This window comes from Rhopalosiphum padi, chromosome 1, assembly GCF_020882245.1.
Source record: "Rhopalosiphum padi isolate XX-2018 chromosome 1, ASM2088224v1, whole genome shotgun sequence".
Classification (NCBI taxonomy): Eukaryota; Metazoa; Arthropoda; class Insecta; order Hemiptera; family Aphididae; genus Rhopalosiphum; species Rhopalosiphum padi.
In genome coordinates this window covers 61,389,469-61,406,264 of record NC_083597.1, presented here as the reverse complement: position 1 = coordinate 61,406,264, position 16,796 = coordinate 61,389,469, and the positions used below count along the sequence as shown (strand labels likewise).

Below are 16,796 nucleotides of genomic sequence, written 5' to 3'. Positions count from 1 at the left end.
GTTTTGTTTAACCAACCATAACAGTATAAAACCATATATATTGATTTTTTTTTTAAATTCTACAACAGACGCTGGCCGGTAAGTATCATGATCGTGATGTCCGTTTTCAGGTGTAATATTGTGTTCCTGAGGTAGGCGAAACATGGAGTAATATTAGTTTAACAGGTCAAGGGAACGCCATATCTACATTTGTTGTCTCATTTGTATAAGCGCCTCACATAGAAAGCAGAATTACATTTAGCAGATAGTAGTACTCGTTTAATTTTGTTAGTTTTTAATATTGAAGTAAATTTACCTAAGCTCAAATTTATAGATTCCTACATTATCTGTGTCCTATAAGTTATAAGCATATTAAAATATTTTTCATATTTAAATTGTTTTCAAAAATTAAATATCGAAAAATAATTGTAAGAAATAATGTTCTTAGCTTTGAATTTAATTATAGATCTGAGAATTCTTAGATCACATTATCTTAATATATTTTTTTTATCTATATATCTATAATTTTAAAACCACTGACGTATAATATATGTCCGTGATTAAAACTAATGAAACTAAACGTGTACAACACTATTTACACTGCTGAATGTCGATAGCTTGTTATAACTTATAGTGCATGAACATTTAATCTCTAATGTTCATGTTATAGTGTTACGTATTCACATATATTCGTTTAACACTTATAATAACAGAGATAACAAATTTGGTTGAATTGACTATCAGTTATCACCTATTATATAAAAAAATTCAAAAATGAATTTTTGTAATTTCTGATAGTTCAACATTTGATATAAATGCTAGCTGTTAATTGTTAATATAAACACTTATGTATAATTGAAATCTGCACTAAATAGTGTTGTACCTGACAACTACCAACGGGTTGGTATTTTTCAGTTGGTTGGCTATGAGTTGTGCTGTGAATTATAATGGCGCGACTATCAGGGAAATGGCCTGCGATGTGTTGGTGCATGGCGAAGGGCCGTATTGGGATTCCGAAAACAATGTCTTGTATTTCGTTGATATATCTCAACACCGCGTTTACAGATTTTTCCAAAACCGTTTGGAACACGTCCAGCTAGGTGAGTAACACCTATACATTAGACTAAGAACAATTGTTTGTATTCCATTAGTTTGTCTAAATTTTTTCCTAGATGAAGAAGTAAGTTTTGTGATCCCAGTTGCTGGACAACAAGGTCTGTTCGTTATCGGACTAGGTACTACGTTGGCCAGTCTCCGATGGAACCTCCACGAAAATATCCACAAAGTTGTTGAACTGGCTATCGTCGACCGCGATAAAGTAGGAAACCGGTGGAACGATGCTAAAGCGGATGTAAATGGTTACCTGTGGGCAGGTAAGTGCATTATGGAATAACGATGTCTAATCTTTCTCTCCAGTGTTAAAGTCCTTCTCAAATGCGATGAATAAATTACTGAACAAAATAATATTACATTTACTTACTAACATTATTTTAGATTCTCAGTGAAGTAATGAATGTATTGATTTTACAATGATGTATCTATGTGTTTTTTCCTCTTAGTCATCACCTCTTAGAGCAGTAAAATGACTGATTTTCAACCTTGAGGGTGGATTTATGGTTGAAAATTGTATCAGTTGGAACTTTGAGATGTCAACAATAATAGATTCTTAATATTTTTCAAAATAATCAGGAAAAAAAGAAAAAGAATTCTGGGTAAATGGGAATTTTTTCCCAAAATTAATTTTTGATGAAATTGATTTTGTTTTTTTTTTTGTGTAATTCACGAACAAATAACGGTTGATGATTGCATTTTTCACCAAATGTTTTGTATTAACATTGTATATAAATGACAATGTTTTTAAAATATCTTTATTCTTTTATGAGTTAACAATTTGTATTAGACTTGAAAACGCAAAGAAAGGGAATATCCATTGACATTACTTCTAATTTATGAACGTATGGAAAATTAGTTGTTATTGATTATTGAATAGATCAAGTAGCTATTTACGTCTGAGACGACGGAAAGGGTTGTAAGGTAACGCTAAACGTACGAGAGGAGTGTTTGAATAAGAGGGGGTTTGCGCGGTTGAAGACATTTCTATGAAATGTATTATAGTGTTTGAAAGCAAGTATGAATATTGTTGGTATGTTAAAGTCATGATGTAGAGTACGATTACTGTCTTACCAAAGGGCATAGAGAGGACACGAAAAGTTATTGATTGAAACGCTTAAAGTTTACTTAGGTTTGAAATTTTTGAAGTTCCCCAGAGTTGTATGTCGTACATCGGGATTTAATATTTGTTTGTAAATTTGTGTTTTATTTTTTAGAGAGATTTTGGATAGGAGTAGTCGAGTAGTGGTCTTTTTTGCGGAGTCTAAGATTAGGTTAGGTTAGGTTAACGATAGTATTTTTGATTTAATGTGATTTGGCCAGGTTAGTCATTTTTCAAGGACACCTAAGTATTTGATAGAATTATCCATAAAGATTATTTGGTAATTCAAAGAATAATTTTTTTAGGAATATTTTTAGGATTGAGAGTAAAGTGATGTAGGTAGATGTGTTTTCTTTGATTTTAATTTTCCATAAAATGAACCATTTATTTATATTTTATAAATGTGATTGATTATAAACATATGCAATAGTTAATTAGTGAAACATTTTTAGTCAAGAATTCACCAACTGCTGACTTTTTTTGAGTGCTAATATTAAATATAGTGGTGAGGGGGGAGACTACGACACCTACCTTTATAATTTTCCCCCCGCCACTTAGTAATACATAATTGTTGATGTCGAATGCGTAACAGGTACTATGGGATTCGAAGACGCCGCCGGCAACATTCCACCGGAGCGCGGAACTTTGTACAAGTTGAACGATACCGGATGTTTTCAAAATCTTGAACCTGTATTACCAAATGTTTCCGTTTCCAACGGCCTAGCGTGGAATGATGATGGCACCCGGATGTACTATATTGATTCTCCAACCGGTCAAATAGCACTTTTTGATTACGATCCTGCTACGGCGACCATTTGTAAGTATTAAAATTTTGTTTACGTATTGATTCTATTACTATTATATTTTCTTACAAAATGTGTTGATGTCTGATAAACTATTAATTCAACAGCGAACCGCAGAACGTTTTACGATTTTAAGACGGATAACATACCTGGTGTCCCTGACGGAATGACGATCGATGCCTACGGCAATCTTTGGATTGCTAATTACAACGGCGCTCAGGTATTATCATCAATGGTATAATATATCAACAAATTTACACCTACCAGTTACAACATTTATTTGACGTACATTTATGTTTAAAACGTTGTTATTACAAATGGTTTTTACGAATTGGCAGGTATTGCACGTGAGTGGCACCAGTGCAAAGTTGCTGGGCAAATTGAAAATACCCGCGGAAAAAGTTTCGTCGGTCACGTTCGGTGGTCCTCGGTTGGACAAGCTGTACGTGACGACAATTAGTCGTGGTGTAACGCCAGAAAAATTCAACGAATATCCGATGACGGGAAAAGTGTTAGAAGTGTCTGGTCTCGGTATTCGTGGTACACCAAATCGTCGAATTCGTGAAAAATGTTTTCGACTTTTGTAAAAGTTTGGCAGTGGTTTGAGCGAAATAATAAATAATGTATGGTGGATGAACAGCAAAATACAAGCTATAAGTAACTGCTATAGTATATTATATTATACCTATTATACCTATGCTAACTTTATTCATCAATGTTAAACCAAACTTTCGAATTTTAATTCTAATTCTGTTTAATCCATAATACAATTATTATGACCATCGTAATATTATTATATTGTGATATTATAAATAGTAATAACGTAATTTTATTAATTATTACCGTGATAGTACTTCTATCATAATACTTTGTTCATAACTGTAATGTATAAACAATAAACACTTAAAATTTTTATTTAATTTATATTTTGATAATTATCTTTGTCAAAACTCCTGGTAATTACATTTTAAAATATATAAATCTCAGGATGCTCTGGTTAGGTTACTCATTTTAAATCATTGTTCATTACCATAACATGTTTTCTATGCCGTCCTTCATTTTTCGCATTTTTCGTTCACGGTAGTATCGATATATTATTATTATTATTTCTTTTTCGTTTGACATCTGAGGAACTAGACACTACGTGAGTCACGCCACTTTGGTAGTTACAACCTTACAACACCAGCGCGTTCGTTAAGCATGCTCTCAGAGTTGTATATTTTATGCCGTATTTATATTGCTAGCGTTCAGTTAAAAAGATGGTTCAATTCTTGTGCTTAAAAAAAAACCACAAAAATCGCTTAAATATAACTTAAAACACTTCATTTTTCTCACTAAAATTTAGAAATACGTATGTTAGTATTACTGCCTCGTCACGGAATTCTACGTAAATGACAATGACATGACAATGTTACTGAATTAGGTTTTATGATAATTATACATTTTTTTTACTTGACTTTTACTAAAGAGTTGTTGTATTACTGTTTGTTATTCAATGATACAAAAAAAAAAAAAATTATTTACTGTACATAATAATCAACATAATTAACTTAATACTCGGAATTGCTTTGTAAAGGATTAACCAAAAATATTGACAATAATAAATGTTTAAACATATCAGTACCTATATTTATTACTGTCAACACATTTTTATAAGAAATTTAAATATTATGTAGGTAATACGTCATAGTATATTAAATTATTAATATCTTATAGTAACTTAAACGTTGTACTCGGATAGATCGAAATCAATTAACTATAAATATCTTGTCCTCATCGTGTCATCATTGTGTCGCGTAACGGTGTTACTATTGTACTAACGAATGTTTCCTCTGCCCCACATTGTAATTTCCTGAAAAATGTTTGTTAAATATCTAGAATGTACTTGTTTGGTTTTAGTTAAGGCGTGAAGTTGAAAACAAGTTTGAGGCATAGGCTGTAATCACAGACCACAGTAGTGTTGAACGTTGTCTTTACGTAATTTGCTAAAAGCTCAGTTTTATTCACGTATCGTAGATTCTTAGACACGAGTACTTCTACTATACTCCTGTAATTCAGTTTCGATACGTTCGAGTCATCAGCAAAATAAATATACATAGTATTACAAAGGTGAGTGGCTATATTTAATTCAAACATTAGTAGCTCGTACCGGGGCTTGTCTTGGTATTTCGGTGGCCTAGTCTAATTCTGGTATATACTACAAGCGCATTTCATCTTATTTTTTACAAATCAATTTTTATTGAAACGACTTAATCTGTTTGCCAATGTCTTATAGGGTGGGGGGGGGGTAGATTGTGTCTAGTGTTCTACATAGGCGTAATTTGAGTTTTAAATTTGGGGGGGGGGCTATTATAATTTGTATGTATATACTGTGTGTATGCTCCCTGAGGTATATAATGGCGGATGGGCATATATACAAATCATTTGGGGGGGGGCTATGATTGATTTTGAGGGGGTTTATCCCCCCAAGCCACCTCAAATTGCGCTTATGGTATTCTAGTGCATTACTATTCACTTTTTTAGAAATATAATTTCTAAAAAATAACTACAATACCTTAAACTGGTTAGGCTATAGCTTGAACGCAAAATATCTAATTTGGGACGTAACTCGATTTATACTCAAAAGGTATTAATTGTTTACATTTTTAGATACAAATTCACTTTAGTTTCCTTTGTAATTGAATTACTAATCCATGTTCTTGGGCGTTGCTTTATTATAAAAGCGAGACAGTTGTAGATTCTTCCAGTTTAATTACAATTAATTTTAAATTAAACGTTTGCAAAGTAAATTTGAATAGTATAGAGGACAAAGAAATCGTGAAAGTCGAGTTTAATGTGCTTATAGACCAGTGCAGGAGTAAACTGGCGGTCTCGAGTGATAAATGTGGCCCATAAATAATAAAAGGTTTGTAAAGAGATCATTTTGCCTAAACCTAAATATTTTCATAAATTAAAACGGTTCTGATTTCTGAATAATGAGTTTCGGGGGCATAGGCACGTCATGTAGTATATTGTTGATAGTTACATAATATTAATCTGTATATATTTGAGAAAAAGTTATATTCTACTATAATAAGTGTGCACGTTAATAGGAAGTGTTAATAATTTTTATCAATGGCCTGAAAAATGTCCGTGTTTTATTTTCTGCCGTATGAATTTTTTTTCAAAACAATCATCTTTATTATCAGCCACGAACTTGCGTAAAAACCATCACCCGATGTGATCGTCGAGTATCTATCCGGACGCATATGTGCCAATTAAGAAAATTTATTCTGTTAAAGCGTACTAAATGGTGCTATATTATTTGGTTTATTTTCATGTTCTCATTAAGTAGGTAATAATCGCCTGACGAGTAGGTAATAGATATTTTATATAATTTTAACAAAACACAACAAACATTAATTCTAATGTTTAACACTATATGCGTTGCTTTCATTTTAGATTCTGTGTAGAGCAATTTGATTTTAAAATGATGAGTCTTTTTATAACTTTTATTTATTTTGCCTGAAACTACTTTGTACTTACATTAACTCACATTGTGAGCAGCTCGCTTTATTTATTTATTTATTGAAAATAAAAGCTGTTTCTCTCTACTATATAAAAAAATGGAAAACGAATTTCTGGTAGATATGGTATAATTTTTTTTCTTTTATCAATATTTAAAAAAAAATGTTTAGCGTAAAATCACATAGACTTTGTATGAGTGGTTATTTATCACTGATTAATATAAGCTCAAATTGTTATGACACTAAATTACACGTAAAATAACGATTTATACGCATATGATTTTTGTAATTTATGAAATATTAATTATCAGTTGACAAATTATAATTTTCTTTATACATAGTGACATTTAAAAAATATTTAGATACATTTTAAGGTATTTATAAGTAATTATTGAGTTTTTAAAGTAGCTTTGGTTTTTCTATAAATGTTGATAAAAAAATTATTTATACCTCAAACAGCTAGAAAATGTAAAATATAAAAATCCTCATAAGTTCTACTTGTTTATAGAAAATTTGATAAAGTAATCAAAAATACATATAATATTATGCACAGTTCTTTTATTTATAGATTTCTCATATAATGTTGATAAAATTAGATGTTTATTATATATATTATAATGTGTAATAAATTAATAAAGCTCTTCGTTAATTTGAGTTTATGTACACTGAAACTGCTAATAATTCAATACCTTAAATTGATTTAAACTGCTATATTTATCTCTGGTTCTTTCTATTTTAGAATAAAGCTCAGTAATTTGAAATCATTATCAAGTTAGTTTCATAAATACAATTGAACGTGTTCGGAACAGACTTTTACGCGTACTAGCTTATAAAACAAACAAAACTGATACATCTCTTGTGCAACTAGCAGAACATTTTAATATCGAGTCACTTGAAAAGAGAAGACAATTTAATGATGTGCTTTGGTTCTACAATCTTCAAATTGACTGTTCAGAACTATTGAGTTAAATACCTTTAAATGTCCTTTGTTTTACAGCTCGTGTATCTCAAACATTCTACACAAATACTTCCCGCCAAAATTACTGTCTTTTTGCTCAGATTAATAGAATGTTAACTACATGAAATTCACTAAAAAACTTTTATTTTTCAATGATAATTCATCCAGGTTAAAATCTGTAATCTAGTCATAAATAATTTTCTATTTTTATCTTTTAATTATCTATACATTTTATTTATCATAGTTTTGTATACCTATTCAATAGGTTGAATAACTTTAACTCTTATGCATATGTTGTTGAATAAAATTGTATCAACTGTACCTACTAAGTCCATTATGGGTGTTAATTATCATTACACGAATAATAACGATTTTTCCAACAACGTTTTTAATTATTTTGCTATAGATTATAATTCAAAAAGTATTAGTTTTCAAAAAGGGGCTTGCAACATTTCTCCATTATTTGTATAATTATTTATTACATATCATGTTAAAGATATTTAGACTAATCTAAAGTTATTTTTACTTCGAACTATGAATATTTGTATATTTTACGTCTCTATGGTACCTATTTAATTTATATTAATTGTTAATGAATAGTAATGTAGGATTTAACATTATAAAAGTTATAACTATTTTAGTATAGATGTAATTTATTTTAATCGAAAATTATTTTAATTTACCGTATTAATAATAGATAATTATATAACTTCTTGGCTTATATAATTAATATACATAAAAATATACTATAATTTATTCTTAATAATTGTTTTTTACCTATATAGCTGGCTGGTATATATATATATATATATATATACGATAATACAATTTTTAAAATTACTTAATACAAAGTGTAGTCATTAACATTATTCATTGTGAAAAATTATAAGAAGAGACACGCGCCATTATCAGTGTAGTATTTAAATTATGCATTTTAATTTTTGTGCATCTTTCAATACGAGGCATAAAAAAAAATAATTATTAAAAAATAGCCTCTGGGCGGATATGTCAACATAATTTGTCTCCATAAATAATCTGTTTTATATTTTGGAGGACGGAATTTATTATACAAAATAATTAAGACTAAAATATTTAGTCTTTTGAGTTTGAAAAATTGACATCATATGTTTGTAATTCAAACTTCATTATGTTTGCTTTACCATTCGTTACACGTTTTAGACGGGATTTGAACGTTTTTTCTTTTAGCATAGAGTAAGTGTTCTCTGAATATGAAATAAACATGTATAATAACGCAATAATTTACAAAATTAATTTTTATACCCATGCTATTAAAATTATACAGTATAGGTATAATAATGTATATATTATTATATAATAATATACCTATACTAAGTATCCTCGAGCTAGTCGAGCACTTCGTTGCGTTGCACAAAAAAATGATCTTTTTATATGATTCAAATGTTGTTCAATTCGTTATTTAATACTCATCATTCATAGACGACACTACGGTGTTTCTTTTATACATGTATAGCTGACCTTGTGGGGGGATTATTTCAGAGTGTTATATTTTGATTTTAATTCCACATACAGTTATATTATGTATAACTTATTTATATTTGGCAATTAGTTATATTTCGTGTAGTCCTCTGTATATTTCTCATGGCAGATGGATTTTTATACAAATTATTGGCATGGTACTTAACTTATACATCTATATTTAATAATGTGCGGTTGTTAAATATATATATTTTTATTTATTATTATATCAATGGATTTGATTCGTCCTTGGCTCTGTTTTCAGCTAAACATTTTAAAATATTTATTTTTTCTTTTCACTTTGTGTGTGACGAAACAGCTTATAGGCCATCTATTTTCCGCCACAGTAAGAAGATTAAACGGAACGTCTTACGGAAAGTTTGTCTATCTCACATTGATACTTATGCATTGTTAGAGGTAATACTATACTTTTGATGGTTTGTACGCTTTTAGTGTTTATATACATCGGAGAAACTTTTGTGTAAGGCGTATCAACAATAGCATTTTGTATGAAATAAATAATTCATTATTTTAAAATATTTCTTGGTAATAATTTTATTGAAATATTCAAGCGAAAAATAAAAACTCAATCACTAAAAAATATAATCCTTTTAAAACAAATAGTACCTAAATTGCCTTAAATGATAAGACATTTAAGATATTAAACATTCAAGATATTTAAAACAAACAGTACCTAAATTGCCTTAAATGATAAGCGTCATCTATTTTTCAAAAAAATAATTGGTTGATTTTAAATTTATAACATTTTTGTTTATTATAGTTGTTAGTCTATTAAATGTATAAGTGATTACTGTAGAATAGTTTAAGTAGGTTCTTATAACAAACAGTTTAATATTAATATAAATATTTTAAAATTTTCATTGTGTTTAATGTTTACCTATATACATAAAATAAATAATAATATATGTAATGGAAAAAAGTTTCAATTCCCTACGAATGGTACTTTTTTACTATTCATGTTATTTTAATATTTCATTTTGTACTTTAACAAAGTTTATTTACTTATACAAACCCAATTTTCTTCAGTATTTAAAATAATTTTACAAAATAATTCATATAATAATTTCGTCAATTTGACGAATTTCATTTTTTATTCACCTAAATTATTTTAAAAATTTTAGGAATTTTGTATTTTTGATCCTTCAAATTACTAACTAGTCAACTAGATCCAATTTTCTACCAGAAAGAAACCACTTTCAAGGGAAAATAAAATTTATCATTAAAAATCGAATATATTGATTGATCCACTCAGAATCTAATTTTTTTTAAATGTCAAGTGGTAATTAAATTAAAACTTATACAAGACCAAAATATAAAATGCATGGAATTTTCTATGAATTATGAATATTTCTACTCAATTGTAACCTATAATTATATTCAAAAAAGGCTAATCTCCCACATAAAATAAGTACAACTCGTACTTGTTTTATATTTAGTTGTATAAAATAGATTATTCATAGTTGGCCTGATTTTAAAAACATTATTACCTTGTAGTATTTTTTATGGCTTTATTATTGAGGTATAGGTAGTGTATAATTGACTAATATATTATGAACATATTAAAAATTGTATTTTGTTCTATCTATACTCTGTAGTAACCAGATTTTAGAAATCCTCACGGTTATATATCAATTAATTAAATTGTTCTAGATTTATTAACTGTGTATCTAGGTAATAGTAGGTATATATTTCTGCTTATATTGCTTTCACACTTATTTGACATAAATATTATTGGTAGTTGACGAGGTATCAAGGTAACTGTAGATTGATAAAATTATTCAAATTAAACCCGCAACGTTATTATCTGATTATAATTTTTTGGAATTCGTTCCTTGTGAAAACGAATAAGATGCGCGTATTATAGTGTCACCGTATTAATTTAAACACTCTCCAATAGACCGTCAAATCATTAGCAAACCACAAGGTAATTAATATTTATCATTCCTTTACTGACTACTGCAGCATATCACGAGAATATATAATATAGTTGTGCACGTGTACGAGTGGTTCAGTCACGATGTCGATTCTCAAGTGTAATATTGTGCTCCTAAGGTAGTGAACCGTTCACTCCTCGTCTGTACTTATTGAAAAGTTTAAATTTTATTTTATATTTTTTTAGTTTGATGGCGGCGGTGACATGTAGATGTAGCGCTGTTAATTATAATGATGCGTCGATCAGGGAAGTGGCCGACGACGTGATGGTGCACGGCGAAGGGCCGTTTTGGGATTCCGAGAACAACGTCTTGTATTTTGTTGACATTTCTCAGCAACGTGTTTACAGATTTTTCCAAAACCGTTTGGAATATGTTCAATTAGGTTGATATATTTTATATTATAACGATTTTTTGAAGATTTTATTGTATATTTGATTTATTTTTTTTATGCCTATTAGATAGTAACGTGAGTTTTGTCATCCCAGTTCGCGGACAACAAGGCCTGTTTGTCATTGGTTTGGGTACAACTTTGGCTAGTCTCCGATGGAATATTAATGAAAAAACTAATAAAGTCGTTGAGCTGATCACCGTTGATAACAATAAACCAGGTAACCGATGGAACGATGCAAAAGCAGACAACAACGGGTACTTGTGGGCTGGTAAGTAAATATAATAATAAATTATTATTATTTTAATTATTAATAATTGTTATCAGCAGTGGCGGCGCCAGATATTTTTTATTATGAGGGGAGAGGGGTTACGATACCGGGCCAAATTTTTTTCTGGTGGGGCATTTGTGTATGGCTATTCGATCCCCCATGAATTTGTTTATACCATATTTTCAGAAAAGTATTGCTAAAAATGTTTTGGGTATAATATTTTATATTTCTAAATAAATAATCAAAAAATATACCTACTATATTATTATCACAAATGTACTATAGTAAAATTTCAAATTTATTCCGTTTTCTTTTATTTGTATGTAACAATACATAACTTTTTATTTTTAAATGTATGAGATTTTAGAAAGTTTGAAGTTAGTATTAACTTTATCCAGTATTTTTGTTTCTAAATGTGCAAAAAAGCATTATTTAATTTGAATAAAACAGTCAAACTTAAAATAATATAACTTAAGTCTAAAAATACTTTAAATTAATTAATAATATTTTATATATTAATAATGATTTACAATTTCTTTATTTACTTACATATTTTTAACATTCAATTATAGGGGGGGGGGGGGCACTAGCCGCCACTGATATTATCGTACTTTTAAAAGAAGGGATGTATAAATAAAAATTAGTATACAATTTTAAATTAAATATTCTATTTTTATTTTCTAATTGTTCGTACCTACAAACAATCGTAACCCAATGGGATTATTATATGCATTGTCATTTTCTAATTGTAAAATAAAGCGAAACAAAAACTGTGTCAGGCACCATGGGATTCGAAGACGCCGCTGGAAATATTCCGCCGGGGCGTGGAACTTTGTACAAGCTAAATGACACCAGTTGTTTTGAAAGCTTAGAACCCGTCTTACCGGGCGTTTCCGTTTCCAACGGGCTGGCGTGGAACGGCGACAGTACAAGGATGTATTACATAGATTCGCCGACCAAGCAAATAGCGGTTTTCAACTACAACCCTGTTACGGCTGCTATTTGTAATAATTTCTTTAGCATTCATATAATTATGTTTTTTCTCCAAAAGTAATATCTTACAATCACAATTTATTTAAATCTCTTAACAGCGGACCGGAAAACGTTCTACGATTTCAAGACGGACAACATACCAGGCGTCCCGGACGGTATGACGATCGACGCCAACGGTGATCTTTGGATCGCTAACTACAATGGCGCTCAGGTAAATCTCTGAATTTTTGGAGTTAAAATTATGTTCTTATAAATCACCCAATAAATCGACAGGTACTGCACGTGAGTGGTAAAAGCGGGAAGTTGTTGGGCAAGTTAAAGATTCCCGCCGAAAAGGTTTCATCTGTCACGTTTGGTGGACCACAATTGGACAAACTATACGTAACGACAATTAGTCGTGGAGTGACACCAGAAAAATTCCATGAGTATCCGATGACGGGAAAGGTATTAGAAGTGTCTGGCCTCGGAGTTAAAGGTACAAAGAATAGTCGAGTACGCGAAAAATGTTTTCGACCGTCGTAAATATTTAGTATCGTGAGCAAAAAGTAATTCATGTTTTATTAAACATGACCTCGTCGTACAAAAAAAAATTCATAACTGTAACGTCGTTTAATACATATTTTATATCTAATTGTATTTTAATTATTTTCTATATGATTTTGTTCGTGACTGTTATGGCGACCACAATTAAAGTTTAATTTTCCAATGTATGTTTACACTGTATCCACCGCCTTAATGTATATGTACAATGTTATACACTTATATATATATATATAAATAAAAGCATATTGTTTATTATATTTTATACCTATATTCACTAATAAATATATATTGGTATTAATTATATCCCACTTGTCACTTATTAGAAAATTGAATATATTGTCATATTTAAATAATAAAAAATAAAAATAAATGTATTATTATGCAAGTACTTAGGTATAGGCCAACTAGGCCACCAAGTATAGATAAAATATTAATAATATGTTTTTAATTGCCTTGTTTGAAGTTGAGACATTTCGAACAGACATTATAAACATTAATACACGTTTTTAACTAGACATTTAATCACAGAACTAAAAAATATAAATTTTTTATAGTTAATATTATGTTGATATATAAGTGATAAACCTATCACTATAAGTCTATATAATATAATATGTTTCCTTTTAAAAGTTACACGAAATGTTGTCAAAATCATTAAATGATGTGTTTTTCTCGCTCGGAAACCCTATATCAATCCGAAGTTATTGGACCGAAATACTTCTTGTTATCTTTTAAAGGAAATACATTGTATAATATATATTATGCATAGACTGATAGACTATTAAGGTGTTATGATTTATATATGTATAAAGAAAATGATAAAAATTTAAAAAAGTGTATATATATAAATAAAAGTATAAACAATTATATTTTACACTAAAATAATGTGTCATCATTCAAATAATAAATATAACCGTTGTATAAAAGCGGTTTTACGCTTTATGCGTTTATTGTATCTTAGATACTTCAACAAATCGTCGATAATTATCAGAATATGAATAACCTCGTATTATGATAACTATTATGACGTAATGATTATTATATATATTTTATAATATGTAGTATAGGTACGTGATAATATCATTATGTATATTAGTCGAGATCAATTTTAAATGTGTTTATAAAGATTTAAAAATTGATTTCGAAATCATTGAATCCCACAACTGATAAATTAACTTAGTATTATATTCTAACAACCTTCCTAGTAGACTATTTATAGCTGCTTGAAAATAAATTGGTTTGCCAGTTTTCTTATATTCTAAAATGTAACTTTTGTAATTAATAATTATTTAAACTAACTTTAGACACGCCGTAAATTGACGGTTTCTTTTCACTAGTTTACGTATACTTTGTACCTATCACATACATCACATGTCATACAATTATAATTAATGTACAAATTATAAATTTCAAAAAAAATGTATTTTCGTTAACACAGGATTGACAGTGAAAAGTAATTATTGTTGAGTTTTAGGCTCAACTTATTCGGTAATTTTCATCAACTAGAAATAATTTTGTTTTTTATTTTTAAACAAAATATTTGAAAAAATCAATACTGTATTGCTTTAAATAAACAATAATTTTAAAATGATGGAAGACTGAGGATTGATGATTTTTTTAGGTGAATTTCACAATACATTCATTTCATTCACGTACCTGGTTGACAATGCAAATTTTACTCGGAAAAAAAGAAATAACGGTGGAATTTGTATAAATTGTGAGAAAAGGCTTATCGAATTCGGTTGTGAATATTTTCTATAAACCAATTGTTGTTGAATATAATAAATATTTTATTTTTTAAGTTGAAAAAGGTAGACTGTCTAAAAGCAATCACGTATACATGTAAACTTCTAAAAAGCAAAAGTCTGACATATTATGTCTTGATACATACGATGATGTCAAGACAAAATATATAATAAAAATATAAATATGTTTTGTGAACATTTTATATAGATATGATGATGATATTAACATTTGACGGATGAGGTATAATTTTGTTAACTTAAAAAATTCGTAAATCTTTTTCGTGAGCTTCAATCAAACACCAGCAGGGACCTGGTGCCATACATCACTTATTTTAGTGATTATCCAACTATAGCTAATCCTTCTCTACCATAATACCATCGGCACTTGTTTTATTACATTCATAATTTATTTATAAGTTAAAAATGTCATGTTTTAATGACTTACCTTAAATAACTTAAAAAAAAAAGAATACTTAGTTTAAATTAAATTTGTGTTATCATGGCTCGATATTATAGTTACATAGTACGAGTATAAATACAAGATACTATAATTAAGGGGATTTATTTTAATTTAAGTCTAGTTAGTTATCGTTGGGCATATGTTTATTATAATATTTTTTAAATTTATCTTTCATAGATCTTTAATTTTGATTTATCTCCTTCTTTAATTGTGTATGGCAGCTAAGAATTTAAATATAAAAACTATTTCATTTGGATTTTTTTTTTATTCGTATCTAAAAAAATAAAAGTAATTATGCTCGTTAATTCAAAAAAAACATTTTCGATTAGTCATTTTAGTCTGCTTTTAACCGTGTTTTATATTTGTAAGTCTGAAACATGCATAATAAACTATAGCACTGGTTTTATTATTAGATATTATATATTATAGATACTTGCTGGTTTATTTATTTTACCGTAGCTTAGATTTGAAAATTCTATGAATATTTAGGATTAAAATATTTCATACAACATTTTGTTGAATACAGGTACCTATTTGTATTATTCTGATTGTTTAAAGTTATATCATATGTACTTGAAGTACTAGCTCATTATGCAGTTTCCGACCATTAAGTTAGAGGATTCTCTCGTTCCTTGCTCATCAATAGTCAATACCATAGACTATAGAGTATATACACTATACAATATCTTCTACTGTAATAATTATGCCAATATTGATCTCCCTCCATCATTACCTCTGTCATTATATTCAGCAACCTTCCTTCCGGAGTTCCGATTATTATTAAATCATCTGATTTTACGAATTAATAATATATAATATACCTACACTCACTCAATTGAAGGCTTTGTTGTTTTCACCTGTAAGGGGTTCCCCCTTGATACTTTTAACTACGATGTCTATAGTGCCAAATTAAATAATATCAATAGAATATGTTGTTTCTATTACAGTTTTCCACGTATTGGTAGTAACAGGGATGATAATATTGTATTTATTGACTTGATTATCGATTGAATGTTCTCGAGTTGCATAATCACACCATCATAGTGAGATTACCTCAGCGCAGAAGAGCCTTTCTCCAGATTTTCCTAATATGTATAGTTATTGTACTATCAGAGCCTATTTTGGTACTTACACTACTTTGTACTTGGGACTAAAAATTAAAGAAAACTTTATTTTTCAACAGTATACATGGTACTCGTAAAATTATAAGTGTGGTAAACGGTTAAATGCTGAAACCCAGCATTCTGTAGTTCATCTGTTTTATAACCACGCCAACAATCAGAATAAATAGTTGTACCTTGGTTTATATTATCTTTTATTGCTTGTAGCAGTGTACACGCAGACCGATCTTTGACTTCAACTAAAAAACATTCCTTCGTTTCCCGACAAATGCCTCCAAAAATCCATCGTTGAGGTAAAACTCTACCAGCATTATTTTTACGTCTTGTAAAAAAACTTTCGTCGATTTATACTATTTTTCCTGGAC

General features: G+C 29.0%; 2 protein-coding genes across 2 annotated transcripts; both read left to right on the top strand.

Moving 5' to 3' along the window:
* The first annotated feature begins 72 nt into the window (after nt 1–72).
* LOC132929293 (regucalcin-like) lies at nt 73–3,918 on the top strand. The gene is made up of 6 exons (XM_060994591.1): nt 73–131; nt 895–1,079; nt 1,152–1,352; nt 2,784–3,008; nt 3,102–3,214; nt 3,333–3,918. Exons 1-6 carry the CDS (start codon nt 88–90, stop codon nt 3,579–3,581), a joined length of 1,017 nt encoding a protein of 338 aa, XP_060850574.1. The 5' UTR covers nt 73–87; the 3' UTR covers nt 3,582–3,918.
* Nucleotides 3,919–10,870: 6,952 nt separating this feature from the next.
* Nucleotides 10,871–13,360, top strand: LOC132917949 (regucalcin-like). The gene is made up of 6 exons (XM_060978954.1): nt 10,871–11,028; nt 11,096–11,292; nt 11,369–11,569; nt 12,349–12,573; nt 12,661–12,773; nt 12,836–13,360. Exons 1-6 carry the CDS (start codon nt 10,994–10,996, stop codon nt 13,082–13,084), a joined length of 1,020 nt encoding a protein of 339 aa, XP_060834937.1. The 5' UTR covers nt 10,871–10,993; the 3' UTR covers nt 13,085–13,360.
* The last annotated feature ends 3,436 nt before the right edge of the window (nt 13,361–16,796 follow it).